The following is an 18,756-nucleotide window of genomic DNA, read 5'->3' as shown; positions in this document are numbered from 1 at the left end:
GTGATGTGCACTTTGGTGAGGGGGCGTGGCTTTTGCTCAGAAAAGTGGGGGGGGATTAGATTAGTGAAGTGAGGCTACGTTCAAAACTGCACACACCACCTTAAGGTGAAATTCCCTCTAAAATGTCCAAAAAGGAGGAAAACTCATCAGAACATGCATAGAGGTAGAGCAAACTTGAATTTTTGCACCCGCTGTTTAAGATCTTTGTAAATCATAACCTAAGTGTCGAGTCAATGCTATACTGCACTCCATTATGTGTTAATTCCACTTCGACTGCTGCACATGGCTTGTGTACTTCTTAAAACAACCCCGCCCCCTCCTTTGTTTCAGTGCCAATCATGGACTCATTATTGGCTCCTTCACCAAAGCTAATAGGCTGTGCCGATGGTATTCAGGGAACACTTACACTAAGAGTTTGTAATAGTACAAGCTTCATTTCACCCAGAACACTGAGATCAAAACAAAGAAACATCTTTAAAGGCATCACAGTTAAAGTGATGTTTTTTTTTTTTTTGTACGTGGCAAATTACCCTCGGTATTCAAACAAATCAAGTATTTCTTCAGTATCCTTTCATATAATCCCTACTGCTTGTTGGATGAACTGTATTTGCAGCTGTGTTTTGAAAAAAGGTGCGGTTTGACACAGGCAACAGTTGTTATTGAGAGGGCATTCAGAGAAGAAAGAGGAAGGTAGAAGAGGTCAAGGGTCATAAGGATGATGCCCCCTGTGGGTGGGGAAGGGCCTGATAGGTGTCTGTGAGGTTAGCTTCCTATACTCCCCACACCCGTGTACCCCTAGAGAGAGGAGTCAGAGGAACAGATATTTACCATTAGGGAACAGCTGTGGGGCTGCCTGGGACTGGACACTCCTCTCCCCTGCATGCACACGCACACCCACGCCCACACACACATTGCAAAAACACCACTTTAGTCCTGCGTTTCACTTGAACCTTGCAGCATTCCTCTTTGTCATAAATCATCTGAGCGTCACAGCACGTATAAAAGAAGTAACATGATGAGGAGGAATTATGTCTTCTGAGCTGTCTAATAATACAAAAGCTGAAAATGACATTAGGCATCTTGGAAATGGAGAGTCTTCTTGGAAACAACAGCATGACAAAGCTATGATTGTTTTTTCATATCTGAATAGTCAAGTTCTTGTAAACTAAAAAATATTAAAAAATGAAGGTGACATTTCAAGGCAAAAGTGTTATCGCACAGCATGCATGTCATGCAAATAAATGCTCCACAAATTTCAGAAAAGGTGCAGTGTAGTTGTGATCTGTGTGTAAGTCGAGCCTTTTGCTGGGAAGCGTAAGTATTGTGAGCGTAGTCAGACAGAGTGAGGAATGGTTAGTGCTGCAAGCTGGAGGACGGGACGACTTGCATTTTATGCTTCCTTATTGTGTCAGATATTTTGAAGAATTACGCGCTGAATTTTCAAAACAATGACAGGTTTGTGTGTGGTCAGTTGCTCCAGAATCATGCTTTTAATTGATAGGCTTTTAGTTTGATAAATTAATATATATATATATATATATATATATATATATATAAATATATACATACGCACACACTCACACAAATATATGTCACTCTGTATATGTCACTCTGTCACGCCTACACCCACAAATGACACATATTAGCCCCAGCGAGATATCTCCCGGCTAGCCGGCTAGCTAGCAACCGGCTCGTGAAACGAGTACCCACCACCAACTGTCATAAAATTCAACCCGAGTCGCACCTTTGGCCACGGTATGGCGAGAGATCATGCCATTTTAAACTAAAAACAACAACAACAAAAAAATTCCAGCATTAAAAGTGGAAGTGTAAATGTCCAGGTCTACTCTCCAATTCATTTCATAGTTTTGAAATATGTGAAGGTGAGGCTTTGGAAAATACTCGTATGATGTAGATACAGCGCTATATTAGTGCACTCCGTTTCTTATCTTGATCAAATTGGATTTTTCATTTGTTTGATTATAATAATTTAAGGGAGAAAAGTGCAATGAGGAACCTATTAAAACACATTTGACCAAATTTGCTGCCTTCAACTCAAATAGTTAATGGGGATTCAGTGTACGAGCCCAAGCACTATACTTTTAGAACGGAAAACAGGGCTTGCCTGATGAAAATAAAATTTCTGCAAGTGAGTGAATTGTTGGGAAAATAAATTCGGCCTGGTGTCAAACTTTGTTGCAGACCCTGGTCAACAGGGACGAATATGGAAATTAGTTAAATAATACAAGTGTATAAGGGATTTTTTTCAGCGTATTCAACTGACACACTCACAACATCGTGACAGCCGAGAGAACATTGAAATTCTTCACCATTTTGTAGCCTCAGTTCACATTTTTGGACAAGTAGTGGAGCCCTGAGTTCAAAGTAAATATGGTGAAGCTGCATTTAGCCGTTATGCTACACACAAATGGAATAAGTTGCCAACAGAAATGAAGTCAACCTAGAGTGTAAATGCTACTAAATCTGTTTTTCGCATACCTTTGATTAAGGTCCTCAAAAAAAAAAATAGTTTTTTCTTTTTTTAATTTCTTTCTTGTTAATCTGTTGAATTGTTGCCAACATACATTCTAGTAATTTTTGTAAGCTATTTTGTTTTTTCTCGGCTTTGCTTTTGAATTGAGTTGTCTTGAGTATAAAATGTGCTATATAAATAAAGCTGCCTTTCCTTGCCCAGTTTTTAAAAAAAATTGTTTTAAATTTGAATTTCAACACTCTTCCCTGCCGTGTGTCAAATTTAAGAGTCATTTATTACCTACATGCATATGAGGGGCCAGATTAAGACCGAAATAAATCAATACCACAAAGCATGCACATCCACCTAATCTGCTCCCCCCACCTCGCCACCTTCCCGACATTCAACATCCAGAAACAAGTATCAGCAGCCAGGGGGAAAGGGGAAATACAGTATGCCAGCATGAATAAGTAAGAACACCTGAAATGAAAGCTAATGTGTTTACGTTCTGGGCAATATGCGTGCGTCTACATGCATGTGATACATGCATGCTTGAAATGCGCTGTATATTTGTGAGGATCTTTGTATAACTTGTGTGTGCACGTGCATGTGCGTGTGCGTGTGCGTGCGTGCGTGTGTGTGTGTGTGCATTGCAATGTGTGGCCAACTCTTTAGATGACTGAACTCCTGAGCATGTCTGCATCTGCCTGCTATTTGCGAATGTTTTTGATTTGCCAACAGCGTGAACATTTCCACATGATGGCCACTCCTTTCTGACATTTGAACCAGCATGGTACACAGACATTTTATGCAAAAATAAACCTGGCTTTGACGGGTTGAATCAAACATCTGATTGTGGACTTCGAATGGGCGTCTGAGCAAATATTTCTTAAAGTGCTCGTGTGTGTGTGTGCGTGTGTGTGTCTGCATGTGTAGGCAAGAAAAGTGCATGTCTTCTCCACCCAGCTGACTTTAAAGCCAAACACACAACGACTCCAAAACAGTTGAGACATAATGGGATCAAGCACACATCTGAGCTGAGCAGTATTTGGTGTATTTTACAAAATGGATATAGCGACACCACAAAATAAACTGTGGCGGGAGGTATAAAAGACACGCCAGATGATGAATGAAATGCATCTACAGAATACTGCAAACGCTCACCAGATTAATGGTGAGGTAAAATATTTAAAATTAAGTGCTATAAGACATTTCTTCAAATTTCTCATTTGGAGTAAAAAAATAAATAAAATGCCTAATGCTGTAAGCAAAATTTGCTTGGCTAGAAATCTTAAAACAAATAAAGTAAGCCCCTTTATGACAGTAACGGGTCTTAAAACTAGAATATCAAGCCAAAAATGAAGTCAAATGTGCTTCTTACAAGCAAGAAATTCCGTTACGTAAGAAAACAAAATAAGGGGTGAAATTCTCATTCCAATATGGATAAAATTCACTTAAAACTAGTTTGTGAATTCTTCTTGATGGATTGTTTCTTACTCAGTTTGAGTGAAAAAAAAAAATCCTATTACCAGAGCAACCAAGCAAGCTGTATTGAATAACTATTAGTGTGTGTGAAAAGTAGTTACTGACCCCCGCACACTGCAGAAGTTCAGTTGGGTTCAGCCGCATCACTGGGTGTGTGTGAGGTATTACGCAACTGGTAAGTTGCCAGATAACTCAGTGAACATGACTTGAAGGCCAATGTGCGCCACACAACCCACAGTCAAGGTTGCATGAAATAAAATGCACACACAACCTTGCTTGATGTAAGCGAAGGCACATACCCATAACAACAACATGAATCCGAGTGCATTTACAAAAAAAAATGTTTAGATAAGATTTCAATTTTCTTTAATTGCATTTAATTGCCGCACTTCTATTTGTCCTTAATTTGTTGGTTGTTTAACATTCAATGTTTGTGTGTGTACGCATATATATATATAATATAAATATATATATTAAAATAGGGTTACTTAATAAGATAACTTTTCTTTTTAATGTCAAAAATAAAAACAGTTTCCAAGAAACAAGTCTAGAAATCGGTTTTGCAGTGTGACCCAGTGGATGAATTAAATAATGAATTCAGTGTGGAATTAAAAGGATTATCTTTGACCCAGGTGAAATCAAAGTTCTCAAAATGTTACTTTGAACATATATCATGATTTTATGAACGTTTGTATTTATTAAGAAAAAGAAATAATTTACTGTATATGCCAAATGGGATGTGGTTACTTGCGGTGTGTTTGCAAGCCTAAGGTTTCATTATCCGATAGAGTGTGGAGGAGATGCAGAGTCTGATGGAGATGGGGAATCTGAGCTTTTAACGAACTGGTTTCCTCCTCCCGGCCCATCAACAGTACATGCGCTTTGCTTTGAGAACGGCCTGGCTAAGATGTGCAATTTGGTTGTGGTCAACTTTGTGGCATCCTGTTGGCCTTTCAATAATGGAAGGTTGGTTGACCAGACCTTGACATAGGTCTGGCCTGTATGGGATTTGTGGTAGTAAAGAGGATCAGCTGCTCGCCAAACCAAGCTCTCAACTTTAACACCTTCCAAAACCAGTCAATCATCACAACCGCCTCTTCTGAAATAGTGTCATCAAATTCTGGCAATAATCTCGTCTTTCCAACCCAACATAAACACATAAGCATTGAATGGTAGTAACTCCTCGAAGTCGGTGTTTCTGTTGCATTCACAAGCCTTGGATGGACATACAAAAATAACAAGGAACAGTCTTTAGCGATGACAAGTCTTAAATTGACTTCAACTGACTGTTATGTCAAAGCATACCACTTATCATCATATAATTGAATGCCTGCGCAAGTTCTGCAAGGCCAAATGTAAAATACACAGCAAGACTTGTGCTTTGTCTACTCTGCCCCTGAAGCTCCCATCTGATGGAAAACTGCCCTTCAGCACGGTTCAATATGCTCTAGGAGCCGAATGATTTTTACTCAACCTAAAGTCAACTGAGGCAAACACTGATAAATGCCAATGGAAGGTTAGGTCAGGTGTGTGAGTTAATCCCCAATGGGCAGCAGCGGAGGAATTGACCCAGGAACTAATGGAGGGTGTGTGTCTGTCTGCATGGCTGCAGAAATGGAGAGGCACCGCTAGAGCTGTTGCACAAAGTCCAGCCAAGAGGAGTGGGAGGAGGAGGAGGAGGAGGAGGAGGATGAGGAAGAGGAAGAGAAGCCGAAGCAGATGCAGGAAGTGAGAGGTTATTGGAGCAGCAGCAAAGGGAAAGCACAGTCGGTGGTAGCCTTTTACCCTTGTATGTCACACATCAAGAGAAAAGGCTCACAGCTACTGGAACAAGGCCTGTATTTCAAGTGGCGTAATCACAGTCGACTCCATTCCAAACATAAATCGAATACACTTGAGGATATTGGACTCTGATTTAATCATGTGGGGTTGTAGATTTTTCTTTGATTAAAAGCTGTTATTTACAGAATTTTACTTGCAAGAGGGTGTTAAGACTCACCAACACACGTCTTCCCATCTGTGTGCAGGACAAACTTCATGTGGCACGAACACTTGGGGCCGTGGTCTGTTTCCTCACAGATGTGCTGGCAACCACCGTTCCCATAGTTGCACGTCACTACCAAAGAGCACAAAATTAATCACAATAACATGGAATTGTATTCATATGGAGATTTTATTTATTTATTTATTTTTCGGAGAAGTGACAAATGAATGAGGAAGGGTTTCTTTAAAATGTGGCTCCATATTAACTTGGAAAATTAGCCGTGAAAATGAGCCCACACTCACCTACCATTTTTTTTTTGTCATATGCAGAGTAAAAAAAAAAACTGCAGTGCAGAAATTGCACAATGAAAGTTTTACTTTGCGAACATACCTCCACTTACACAAAGAATGAAAAAAAAATATTTTAAATTATTACATAACTATTAAATGAAAATTGGGGCAGGTACTAGCTAATATACATAAGTACAATTTAAGTACCATTCGAGTGGATCAGTAGTAATCGTAAGAGAAACGTTTACAAATAAGCAGGCATTCAATTATTCAAATATTTTAGGTTTCAGAAGTATTGCATGAGGAGGATTAAAAAAGAAAAATACTCCACGTGTGGTTGATAGTTTGTGATGTCATTTGACACACAGTCTGATGATGTGTGAGAAGAAGCGGCTTTTTAGTCTTGTTGAGGTGGCTGTGATGCTCCTGCAGCATCTGCCAGATGGAAGAATTCTGAAACGTGTGAGTTGCGAATGTGTGCTGTGTCTTCTTTGTGGCACGGTTGTTATATATGTGGTGTAGTGGTGCGAAGGCCGCGCCACAGATGTGTTGTACATTTTTAATGACATGCTGCAGAGTCTTCTTGGTCTCTATGGTACAGTTCTCGTACAAGACTGTAATTGGAAATCCGGGGTTAAGCAACTTCTCAGCCAGCCGGCTGGATGACAGTGTTGATGATGAGTTGTAAAAATAATACTTGAACATGAGCGTCCCTTTTTTTTTTTTTTTTTTTTTTGAGGTGTGCGGTTCTAAGGATGACGGCATTGTCAGCAGAGTGGTTCTGAAAATAAGCAACATGGCGTTGGTCCAGTTTGTCCTAGACTGCCTTCTTGATGTGTCCTAACTACTTTCTCAAAACACTTCATCACTACTGAGGTGAGCACAATGGGCAGTTGTCATTTACACAGGTCTTTGCAATAATATGCTCTATGTGCCTTCACAAGTCGAAACATGAAATTATGATTACTATTGCATTTGTGGAGTATGAGTTAAGCAGCAAAATACACATGTTTTTATCCACCTCAGGCGGCGGCCATTTTGTCATTTTCTGTCAACTGAAAATGACATCACAGTTTCTCAGGGCTTGTAATGACCAATCATGGCTGAACTTAAAAAAAACAAGTGAGCTGTGATTGGTTGTTACCCGATCCTGAGCAACTGTGATGTCATTTTCAGTTGACAGCATGAGACAAAATGGCCGCCCCCGGAGATAAAGAATAGGTGGATTTTACTGCTTAACTCATATTCCACAAACGCAATATTAATCAGAATGCCGTGTTTCGACGCGTGGCGCTGCATAGAACATATTCTTGCTCAGAATTTTTTTTTCTTTGAAGAGCAAACCTTCAGATGTTGGCCGGGAATCTTAACTGTTAATGTTACTCCTCAGAACTTGACGCACTTCAGCTGACGTTGCAATGCGAGCGTTGACTTTGTGCTGCCGCTGTTGCTACAATCACGCTGTGTCGGTCACTGCTGAGTGCAGAAATTGCTCAGTTCATCTGGCACTGCGTTGTTGTTGCGACTGGTCACAATGGCGTTGCTCCGCTGTCGGAGGTCTGTGATGTCATGGAGGTCTTTCTATACGAGTCGCGAGTTGGATGTGTGTAGTATTCAGTCTGGGCTGTCTCTTGGCTTCTGTTGGATCTATCTAGGTCGATTCAAGCTTTTTAGGAGTTCTCAGTATCACCAGACACTAATGCATGTACCTCATGTACCTTTTTTTTTTTTTTTTTAAATCAATTTTGCACCTCTTATCGGGGACGATGTTATTGATGATGAATGACGTAATCCGTGACAACTAAATCCACAGAGCAGTCATTAATCACAGTGGCGGTCTTTAAATGCATTGAAGCGGTGCAGCAGTACTAGATGAGTCTCTTCATTTCAAAGTGTAACCGTTTTGAACCCAGATATCTGTTCAGATTGTCCAAAATGATGAAACACATCTTTATATGCATCTTATATGTTGCTCTCAACTTGGTTCTGCATGTTAAGTCCCCAAGTTGAAATCTTCTACAATATTAAACTTTCAGGGCGAAACCATTCAATGTTTTGGTTACTTCTGGAAAAACTAATTCTGAAGTGACACAAACAATGAATAATATGAATTGTCATATAAACAAAACATCTGCAATGTTGAAAAACGTGAAAGTGGAATGACATCACTAGAAGCACCATTTGCCCACTTTCCTGAACACCCCACAGCGGCGCGATTTCCCTTGAAACGAATGAGAAGTCAACGTTTGTTGTTCTACGTGTGTGTACACACTGACGACTTTTCACATCTTTTTTTTTTTTTTAAGTCTGCATTTCTGCGCCGGCTGCTGAAGGAAGCCTCAGCTTTGGCACTTTTAACACACCTGTGATGACAGAGTGAAAAAGAGCACCAGGGAGCTCAGGCTTCCACCGCCATCCTGTCTACACTCGACCATCCCAGCCCTTTTTGCCCTTTTCCTGGGCTGTCACAGAAAAACTATAGAATAACACTTCTCCAATCCTTGTCCAAACACAGACAAATCCCCCATCAACCGTGGCCCCAGCTCTGACAGGATGATCTTGGTTGCACAGCAACAGGAAGTGTGCGCTGTCCGTCAGAGCCGTCCCCTTCGCGTAACCTCCACACTTGCCCTGCTTGTGTAAATGATCATTCCCTTTTTGACAAACACACTTTTCTTGATGAGGATCATTTAGAAGATTAGTCCCTGCCCCGTAATGTAATGTAAATGTCTTCTTCGAATCTCTCCTAAAGGTATTTGTGGAATGAGTGCAATTATCCATCATCGGCAGGTTTCCAACCCCTATCACCTTCTCCCGAGGAGCCGTATAAATCCTTCCCCTTTCGTCTTGTGTGTGCGCGCACGCGTGTGCACGTGCCAAGCGAACCATGAGTTATGTCTTACATTTGCAGTCCTTCATGTTACGTGTGAGCTGGAATCCAGGTCGACATTCGCAGGAGATGCCACCCTTCTGTGTTTCCCTGCAGATATGAGCGCAGCCGTGATTCTTGTCCATGCAGGTGGGTCCCTCCTTTGTTCCTTCCGGTCGCACTGTGAAGGAAGGGCAGAGAGCTTATTTTTTTATTTTGATTTTTTTTACTTCTTGCGTATCACGCAGATTTCACGCTAGTTTGCACGGCTTACAACAAGGCAGTTTTCAAACGATCAGGGCTGGTGAGTGGGGTAAAAATGTCCACATAGCTGTCACACGGGCCTAAAATCACATCTATGCCTACTGTTGGTGACTGACATGCATAGCACCCCTTCGCACAGCTCCGAGCACTTGTTGGAACACGTTCACTTGTTTCAGGCTATAAAAAGGAGGCTGCTGACAGAAAAAGGATAAAACTCCCAGCAGGAGCTGATCCCATACACTTGTAATTTTAATTGAGGTAATCACCATAAAGGGAAGAAAGGAGGAAAAGAAGAAATAAACTCAGCGGAAACGCAGATCAAAAAGAGTCTAAATAAGGTATACTTTAATAAGTCATCAAGTTTAAGTGCTTGGGTGAGGTGTTAAAATGTATCGGGGTACTGTTTGATGAAGACGGGTGAAGGATGAGCCCCCAACATGATCTCGACCACTCGGGACCCTCACGCGGTATAACACGAGTAGTTCCCTCACCGCTTCGCTCTGTGCTGTAATCTCGACAACTTCCACGGTTCGAGAAGACTGCTATTTGATGTATTTGTTGTGAAACCCCAGCGCCACCACAGACGACGTGACATACCCCAGCTCCCTGGCTCATTAAAAACCAAACAGATCTCATCTCCTTCTCTTTCTCGTGTGGCGCACGAGGGAGACTGCGAGCACCAAGACATCTCCATTAATGTCTCATTAAGTCTGCTGCCGCTCCGAAGGGCATTCGGAGGGCTGACTTCCATAATAATCCAACATTTTCCTGTAATTTTAATCATTTGCACGTGTGCATCGTAACCTTTTAATGCTTGTGTAACCTTGTGCATTCTTACTCTTGAGACTTGCGTGTGCTTGTCGTACAGTTCCTGACTCAGGGGCTACAACAAGAGAACAATCTCAGCATGCCGGAAACAGGCCTAATTGCATATTTATAGACTTTAACTCCAGCTACCATAACCCGTGTGAACTTTTTTCTTCTGTTTTTTATGCAACCTGACTGAGTTTGACTATTTTGAGTATGAAATGCATCGGTTTGATACGGTGCACATTTTCTATCAGTTTCTTTGGAAAGGATCCCAAAAATATCTGACTGGTACAGTTCCATTTTTTTTTAACACTCTTTTATTTGGGTCCCGCTTGCAGTAACGCACGATGGTTTGCTGTGTGGCGAGGAGTTAGCTAGATATGCCGTTGAGTTGTGAGAGAGTTGTCGCTTCTTTTTTGATAATGGAAACAGGGCCAGAGTGGTGTTCATTTTCAACCAAATAGACAAGAGGACAAAAAGAGACCAATAAGCAAACATGTATGACATCAGATAAACATTTTACACTTAATTAGGAAAATATGTTCAGTTAGCAACATTTAGCGAACTAACACAACACTTCCTGTTAGCGCTCTTATTTAAATCCAATTTACACTACTTCCGGTGCACAGTTTAGCTGACTGATGAACCTCACGATCACCAAATAGCAACAGTTACGTTAAAGAACATTGCATAAAAGACTTGTAAAAAAATGTTGGGGTGAAAACAGACTGTGGCGAATCCTAACGTGTTTGCATGCTCGAGAATTCAATTTAATTTCATCCCCTGTTTTGAGAAACATTTTGCATTATATTTTGAGCATGAAAATGATATAAGTATAGGTTTTATTGACTGGTTTATTGATTGGAAAGCAAGACTATATTGGGAAGAAAACTAAACCACCATTTAAAAATACCGTAGATCACGACAGAGGAAGGCATTTATTTTTAGATATTATATGACTCGTTTCGGGATAAATTGGCAGGTTACACTCTGTTGTGTTATGTAGCTGAAGCCCCCATCGCTAATCACTGTTCAATGGGCAAGGTCATAACAGAGCAAACAGAACTGAAATAGAAAACTTACTGTTACGTAGTCATTCAAAATCATCCATCCACCCGTTATCTGTTTCGCTTCTCCTCAAAAGGGGGTGCAGTAGGCGGGGTACAGCCTGAACTGGTTGCCAGCCAATCACAGGGCACACAAAGACGAACAGCCATCCACTTTCACACTCACACCTAGGGCCAATTTAGAGTGCTCAATCAACCTACCAGGCATTTTTTTTTTTGGAATGTGGGAGGAAACCGGAATACCCGGAGAAAACCCACGCGAGCGCAGGGAGAATGTGCAAACTCGGATCCCATGACCTCTGCACTGGGAGGCCATAATGCGAACCAGTTAGTTGTACACCATGCCGCCCATGTGAGAACATTTACAAGATAATTCATATTCATAGTTACTACATCTAAGGTATCAGAGAACTATGTCGTAAATTATGAATCAGCATCATGATACAAAGAAAGGTGTCATGTTCATAGTTTGCTCAAACATGTTGGAGATTGTTAGAGAAGGCTGAGGAATTCAGAGGTCCCTTTCCATATTTGAGTCAGATTAAGAAATCTATGAGAGAAATCGAGCGAGGAATCCATGAACTTAACACAGGGTTGAATTTTTATCCAAGTAAACCCTCTGGACTGAAAATTACTTACTGAGGTTCTATTATGCATCCCAAAACTCACACTAGCCCCTCATCATTTTTATACAGCCCAACTACCCGAATGCTACAGACCCATCCATCAAAAACATGCCGGTCTGGGGCCAGAACCTAGGCCTTCATCTCTCGGGGGACCAATAAAAGTCACAGTGTTGACACAATGGACCTTTTCTCTGGGCCAAGCACAGCTATCATCCACACTGTGCCGTCCTCTCGAACTGGCTGCAGCTTTTTTATCATTACTAAATGATGGGAAGCAGAAAGAAAAACAACCCTTAATATGAATACGGATGGGAAAGTGAAAGGGAAAAACAACGCAAGAAATCAACCACATTCCACCACAGCAACATGTTCGCCCATTTACAGCCTATATGTGGAAACTAATAAAGCTCAGACTTTTTAGTAAATAAAGAGGAAGCCATACGAGTCCAACATGTTAAGGAGGAGGAAACAAGAGCGAGCCATTGCAAGTAAATAAAAGAGAACACCGCAATTAGGCGTGAAAACAAGTGGTAGTGTTCCTCAGAAACTTCTTCTTTCTCCACAGGATAGGTCGTGACCTCTGAACCTGAAGCGCTACTCAAAGCTAATAAATTCCTTTCATGTAGCTTATGGCTCGGCTCCGCTATGTCTTTGGAAATGTTTTTCCCCAAATAAGAAGAATGGTACTCTCATATCGAACTAGCATAGCTCTGTCCAAAAGTAACACATTTTTGTATGCACGGCACCACAGCCAATCAATTTTATGATGACAAGTTAAATACGTATTTGTAAAAGCACAACCTGTGGGATTCCATGCTGCTGTTCTCGCTCATACTCAACAACCCAAAAATGTTCATATGAATTTTTATATAATTTTTTATAACTTTGTATAATTATTTATATATTTATATATATATATATATATAAACACACACACACTATATATATATATATATATATGCATACATACACACACACACGCACACACCCACGCACACACACCCATACACACCATCTCAGAAGCCGAAGCAACTGATCTTGGAACAAAAGATCCAAAGAGGCCAAAAGTTTTTGAAGCCGGTGCTGCAAGTTCTGTTCAAACCTGAGAACAACGTAGTAGAGAGACTGAAACAATGGCTCTGAAGTAGTGCAAGGCATGCCAAGAGTTTATAGTCTGCTCTGAGTGCTCGGACTAGTGAAAAGAGGGCTCATGGGCCAGGCTGAGCTGCTGTCACAGGCCGTCTCAGAGGGGAGATGCTCCTCGGACTGGAGAACATTAAGCAGCTAGTGAGTGCCGGTTGGTTTCGAACTGAAAAGAAAGAGGGGGCCTAAGCATGGAACGGCAGCAGTATTAAAGCAGCATTCCTTCCTTTTAGATAATGGGCCCTTAAAAGTTTTAATAGAAGGATAAAAATGTCAGCAAATAGAAAGGAGAATGGGAATGGAGCTGAACGGGATTTGGTCAGTCTGAGCTGTAACACAAATGATCACATTGAGAAGTAAAAAAAGAAAGAAAAGAAATCATCCATGAGCTACTGTTCAATTTGCACTCGGTGTGATGAAGCGGGAGGTTGACCGTATTTCCGCTAGAAAAAAATGGAAACCAAACACATTGCGGTATGATGGTGGGCTCCCGGAACCAAAGTGCTGAGAGTACAGATTTTATTTTGAAATTGTACGTCTGTAAACCTCACAGTAACTCAATTGAAGATATATGCGTATGAAAGAAATCAGTCATGGAAGATTTGCTCTACTGTGTACTTCAACACTTCTATTGTTAAAGATTATTTTATATTAAAATGGCATTTAGTTAAAAAGCCTTTCAGCAAAGTGTTTCTAACAGTCAAGAACATTGTCTATATGTGTGACAGCAACTGTGAACGCATTTTTTTTTTTTTGCATCGTGTGCAATGCATAGATCACACGGACAGAGATATATCTGCATAATGTATGCATCTTGCATCGATCTCCGAGTTTTTTGTCCATCTGTGTAACAGACTGGAACGCAACACCTGCTGGGGATGTAGTGCCTCGCGTCTTCACTCACATATTCTATCGGGGTCACCTTGCCGTGCGGTCCCAGAGGACTCCCCTCTCCAATTGTGTCTCCTCTCACAAACGAAAAGTGTGCCAGCTGTAGAGGTACATTATTGTACAGGCACATTCTTTCCTAAATCAAAAAGATCCAGACAGCTGAATATGTCTCAGCAGAACTCCGTCTGGCCTGCTTGTTATAGCCATGACAGCCAAGTGTTAGTGGAAAATCCCCACCGGCACAGAGGTCGTCCACAGCACCGTGCTGGGCTGGCCAGCCTCGGGCTTCAGCCTTCAAGAAAGCCACAAGCAAAAAGGATGCCCGTCTAAACTGAGGTCCAGCAAACTCAGTGGCAAAGCAGTCAACATTTGCTAAAACCCAAGCCACTGACTTAAATTTGCTCAAGGGTGGGGGGTGCAGGCAGCGAGGGCATGGGGCCTGTTAAAGTGGACAAAGAGGAAGGATGACGGGAAGATAATGTAGTAAGGACACAGAGAGAGGGGCCAGAAGAATAGAAGGGGAAGTGGACAGGATTGGTGACAGAAACATGTCCTTTTGTTTGCGCCACTTCCCCGGAACAGGAAAAGAGCCTGGTTACACGGCTGGGCTGCAACGCAATGGAGCAGGGATTTCTGCACTTGTAAAAACAGTTTTGCGGCAAACATGCAGTCATACTGAGAGGCAACAGGGCACACACGTCAGGTAGTCCCCCGGCCCAGTGAGACAACCTCATAGTACTTGGAGAGAGTTCATTTGTATCATCGTAAGAATGTAAACTGGCTATTATAAGACACATTATTTGATGATTCCTTAAAAAAAAAAAAAGGTTTCAATCAGCCCGTTTCTGATTTCACACAGAATCCGCAAAGCAAAACTAACTCATGTAACTATTTATTATGAAATGTCATCACATTTATTGGAAAATTCCTTGCATTGTTACAGATCTGGCTGGCCGGCAAAAAAAACACACACATCCCAAAGCAGACACAAACCTGTCTGCGGTTAAATGTCATAAAAACATGTCTGAATCTGTCCAGGAAGGAATACAAAAGTAGCGACGGAGTTGCGCATGTTCACATTTTTATGTGCGGGCCAAAAAAAAAAAAAAAAAAAAGGAAAGAATAATCAAGCATATTGAGTGGGAAGCTCATGAAAGTTGTGACACTCTTCCTGCTTCCTGTGACACACTTACTGTCGGCATGCTGGGGAAGATGGACCCCAACTGCGAGGCTCTTTTTTTTTTCTAACCTTAGTTTTCACTCTTTTTTTTTTTTTTTTTTTTACAAGATGAGTAGCATCTATTTCAAAACTAATCTGCTAGGTCCATCCCCACAACCTCATGGACTCGGGCTCCTCTTTGTCATTATGAGTGCTTGTCACTCTGTAAGTAGGCCGAGTGACTCCTAACAAGTTTGAAGACACCTGTGATGCTAGTTTGAGGACACACCTTGGTTCAACATGTATCTGTGATCAAATTATTTTCACTTTTCTAGGTCTTCCATCAGTCCGGTTTCACTCCGTCACCTCCAACATTAAGTTTCGAAAGGCAACTTTAGTTTGAGCCGTATTCCAATAAAACAGCCTAAATCCAATTCAGACCAAAGAGATATTTAATGTTAAACCTGATGAACATTATTATTATTGTTATTATTAGTAGTAGTATTTTCAAAGAATCTCTCATTTTGAATTTCTGAATGCATGTAACATGATTATAAAAAATGGGATCGATGCAACAAAAGACTGGGAAAGTTGAGTAATGCTAAAAAGAAAAAAAAAAAAGAAAAACATTCGGAACATTTCATAGGTGAACAGATAAATTGGAAATGGGTGAGTGTCATGATCGGTATAAATGCAGCATCCTTGAAAGGCTCAGTTGTGCACAAGCAAGAATGGGTCAAGCTTCACCATTTAGTGAACGACCGTGTGAGCAAAATTTGAAGAACACTTGCAAGAAATAGAGGGATTTTTTTTTTCCATCGACGGTCCATAATATCCTCAAATGATTTGCAGCAAGGGCAAAAAACAACATTAATGCCCATATTGTTTGATCCCTAAGGCGGCATTGTAATAAAAAGTGTTATTGTGCAAAGGATATTGCCATATGGGCTCAGGAACACTTCAAACAGCATAAAAGTGTGCTGTGGTCTGACGAGTCCACATCTCAATTGAGCATCTGTAGCAAGAGTCGACATTTTCTGTTTACAGATGCTCTCCATCCAATTTGGCTGAGCTCGAAACAACGGCATTCTGGTTAATATTGTATTTGTGGAGTATTTACATCTCAGGGCGTGGCCATTTTGTCACTTGCTGTCCACTGAAAATGACATCACAGTTGCTCAGGGCTCAGCTAACAACCAATCAAGGCTCAGCTTCAGAGAATATGTGAGCCGTGATTGGTCGTAATTGAAGTCATTCACCACAAAATGTGCCAGAAAACGGCATAGTTCTGGTTCCGGAATGCTTAGGAGTTTCTCCCAAAATAAATGAAAGCCCTTCATTCCTCAACGCCTCAGAGGTTGGAAGCTGACGCAGGTGTGTTGTAGCCGTCAGCCTTTTTTCCTGAGTTGAGTGAGCGTGTAGCAACCCACAATGTGGGCGTGTACTTGAATAACGAGTCACTAGTCTACGTCACAATGGCGCCAAAACCAAATACGCTCATTTCCAGGCCTTTCGCCCGTCAAAGGCTATTGCATGCAAACAACTAATCAGATAGATATCAAACATAAATCACGTCACAGACTTAATTCGATCTGAATTATACAATCAACAGTTGAAAAAAAATATTTTGATGGTATTGAACCTTAGCAGATTAGCATTTTCTTTTTCTGAGCGATTTTGTTCCAGCCGTAACAATAATATCCCAGGAATTCGATATCATCAAAACGTCTCCCCTTTCTTCTTTCACCAAAGATACTTCACAACGTAATAATCAGCCGGTGCGAATTTTCACACCACTTTCTGCTATTTCTCATCTTGACACAAAATGCTGGCCACACTTGCTGCCACATCGATGTTTAGGCTGACAGGACATTTGGCCCACAGGAGTTTGAAAAATATCATATCAAATAAATATTACATCTCTTCTTCAATCGCAACAGCTCATGCAGCTCTACTTTTATGACAACTTTTCAAACCATTTTTTTGTAATCAGCAGTAGGGGGGAAGGAGAATGAATACATAAGCTACGTGACCTTCATAACAATCCATCAACGCGCACTTCAAGTAATTGCCCAACTCTGCGTTCGAAAATGTGCAAAACAGAAAATCTGGATGTGTCTGTTTCCTGAGTCTGAAATTCCCAAATTCCAATGCACAGGATTCCGTCTCTCTCACACACACACGCACAGAGTGTGGCAGGGCTCCTAATATCCTCTTTTAAAAGGTAAACATGAAATCAAATCCAAAGCAGTGGCCCCTTTCTTAACCTAAATGTCATTCGTATCAACCGCCAAGCACCTTGGCTGACCTTTCGAAGACTTTTATCTCCTCCCAAGGAGAAATGTTCAGAGAGAATAAATGAACTGTTACATTTTGGCCAGCTAGACGATGGAACCTTCATTTGGCTGCAGTTATTTCTGGTTGGTGTGTGTGTGTGCGCGTTTGTGGGGGGTTGGGGGGGGGGGGGGTCGGGGGGTTTCGGGCAAATCTAATAAGAGACAGACCAGCAGTAACTTTGTCATTAGCTGAGAAGCTAGCAGACCCCTGCTGCCTAATTGGCACAGGTTCAATGCTAACAAGTGTTTGCTAACAGGCAGAGGAAAATTTTGCAACCAGAGTGCCAGACACAACTGTGTCCAGCTCGCCACCATCCGCAGCAGGCCAAAATTGAAAGAAAGAAAGAAATGGAAAGCTGGTGTCTTTTTCAAAAGTAACAGTAAAACCTATGAGACAACTGCACCCTCAACGTTCGGAAGAAATCCGGCACAAAGGAAGGAGAGTTACATTTAAACCTACTTGGCCAGGAGAGCAGATCACTTTTCATTTTCTCAAGGATTTATGTTCCTAAGCCACTCGCGAAAAAAAGTGGAGCATAATTCTTCTCCTCAGGTCCAATACACAGATAGTGACAAAATCATTCCTTGCAATTTCCTTTGGATTCAAAATGCTGTAATGATACTAGAAGGAAAAAAATATGAATAACAACACAGCTCGCACTTAAATTGCGACTGAGAAAAGATTGCTCGATGGTCTTTTCATTGTCAACTGTTCAAGGATCAATTTTGCGAAAGGTCCCACACTTCTTTAAGGGAGTGAATGTGGCGGAAGAAGTTGCATGATGGGTGGTGGTGCCATTTATGTCGCGGGAGATGGATCAAACAAGCGCCACACTTTGCTACTGGTGACCAAAGTTCACGTTCTGCTGACACGCCGCAACAAAAAGCAGAACACTTGAAACGGGGTTCATTAGTTCTTTACAAGCGCAACATTTCCAGCATTATTGAAAAGTCTTACTGTAACCATGAAGGTAAAGCTCACACAGTCCTGAGGAAGTAATAACTTACGCCAAAGCCGCAATATATTGTAATTCCAACCAGGTGCTTTTTGCGCATAAACCTAACCAGACCTCAATTTGAGCGTTCACACATCATATAACATAATGGCTTCCAAAGGCTCTTTTAATAAATGTACGCTTGTTACCTGCACGTCATGTCTCCAAGTGAACTATCACATCCAAAATTGACCCTTTGAAGAGTCCCGGCAGCTAATATGCTCCACTCGTATTTCACTGAACAACTGCTCACTTTGAATGAGTTGGAAATGAGAAGGTTTGGAATAATAAAGCAGGAAAGTCATCTTTCAAAATAATGAAACAGTGACACAACGACCTGCGATCTGAGTGAAGGAGAGAGTTT

General features: G+C 41.3%; 1 protein-coding gene across 3 annotated transcripts in view; it reads right to left on the bottom strand.

Moving 5' to 3' along the window:
* Nucleotides 1-18,756, bottom strand: part of LOC148339730 (signal peptide, CUB and EGF-like domain-containing protein 3) — an 87,857-nt gene that overhangs the window by 28,073 nt on the left and 41,028 nt on the right. For 2 of the 3 annotated variants that reach the window (XM_088290911.1, XM_088290912.1), the window contains exons 5-7: nucleotides 9,136-9,282; nucleotides 5,959-6,074; nucleotides 829-901 (exon numbers count right to left, since the gene is read on the bottom strand). In XM_088290911.1, the coding sequence (XP_088147037.1) occupies nucleotides 829-901; nucleotides 5,959-6,074; nucleotides 9,136-9,282 (336 nt within the window). Of the gene's footprint in view, nucleotides 1-828; nucleotides 902-5,957; nucleotides 6,075-9,135; nucleotides 9,283-18,756 lie in introns of all 3 variants that reach the window. The other variant, XM_088290913.1, reaches the window with a different exon arrangement.

Source organism: Idiotropiscis lumnitzeri, chromosome 3, assembly GCF_059441095.1.
Source record: "Idiotropiscis lumnitzeri isolate Australia: NSW breed Sydney's pygmy pipehorse chromosome 3, RoL_Ilum_1.0, whole genome shotgun sequence".
Taxonomy (NCBI): domain Eukaryota; kingdom Metazoa; phylum Chordata; class Actinopteri; order Syngnathiformes; family Syngnathidae; genus Idiotropiscis; species Idiotropiscis lumnitzeri.
This window is presented reverse-complemented; position numbering and strand designations above follow the sequence as displayed.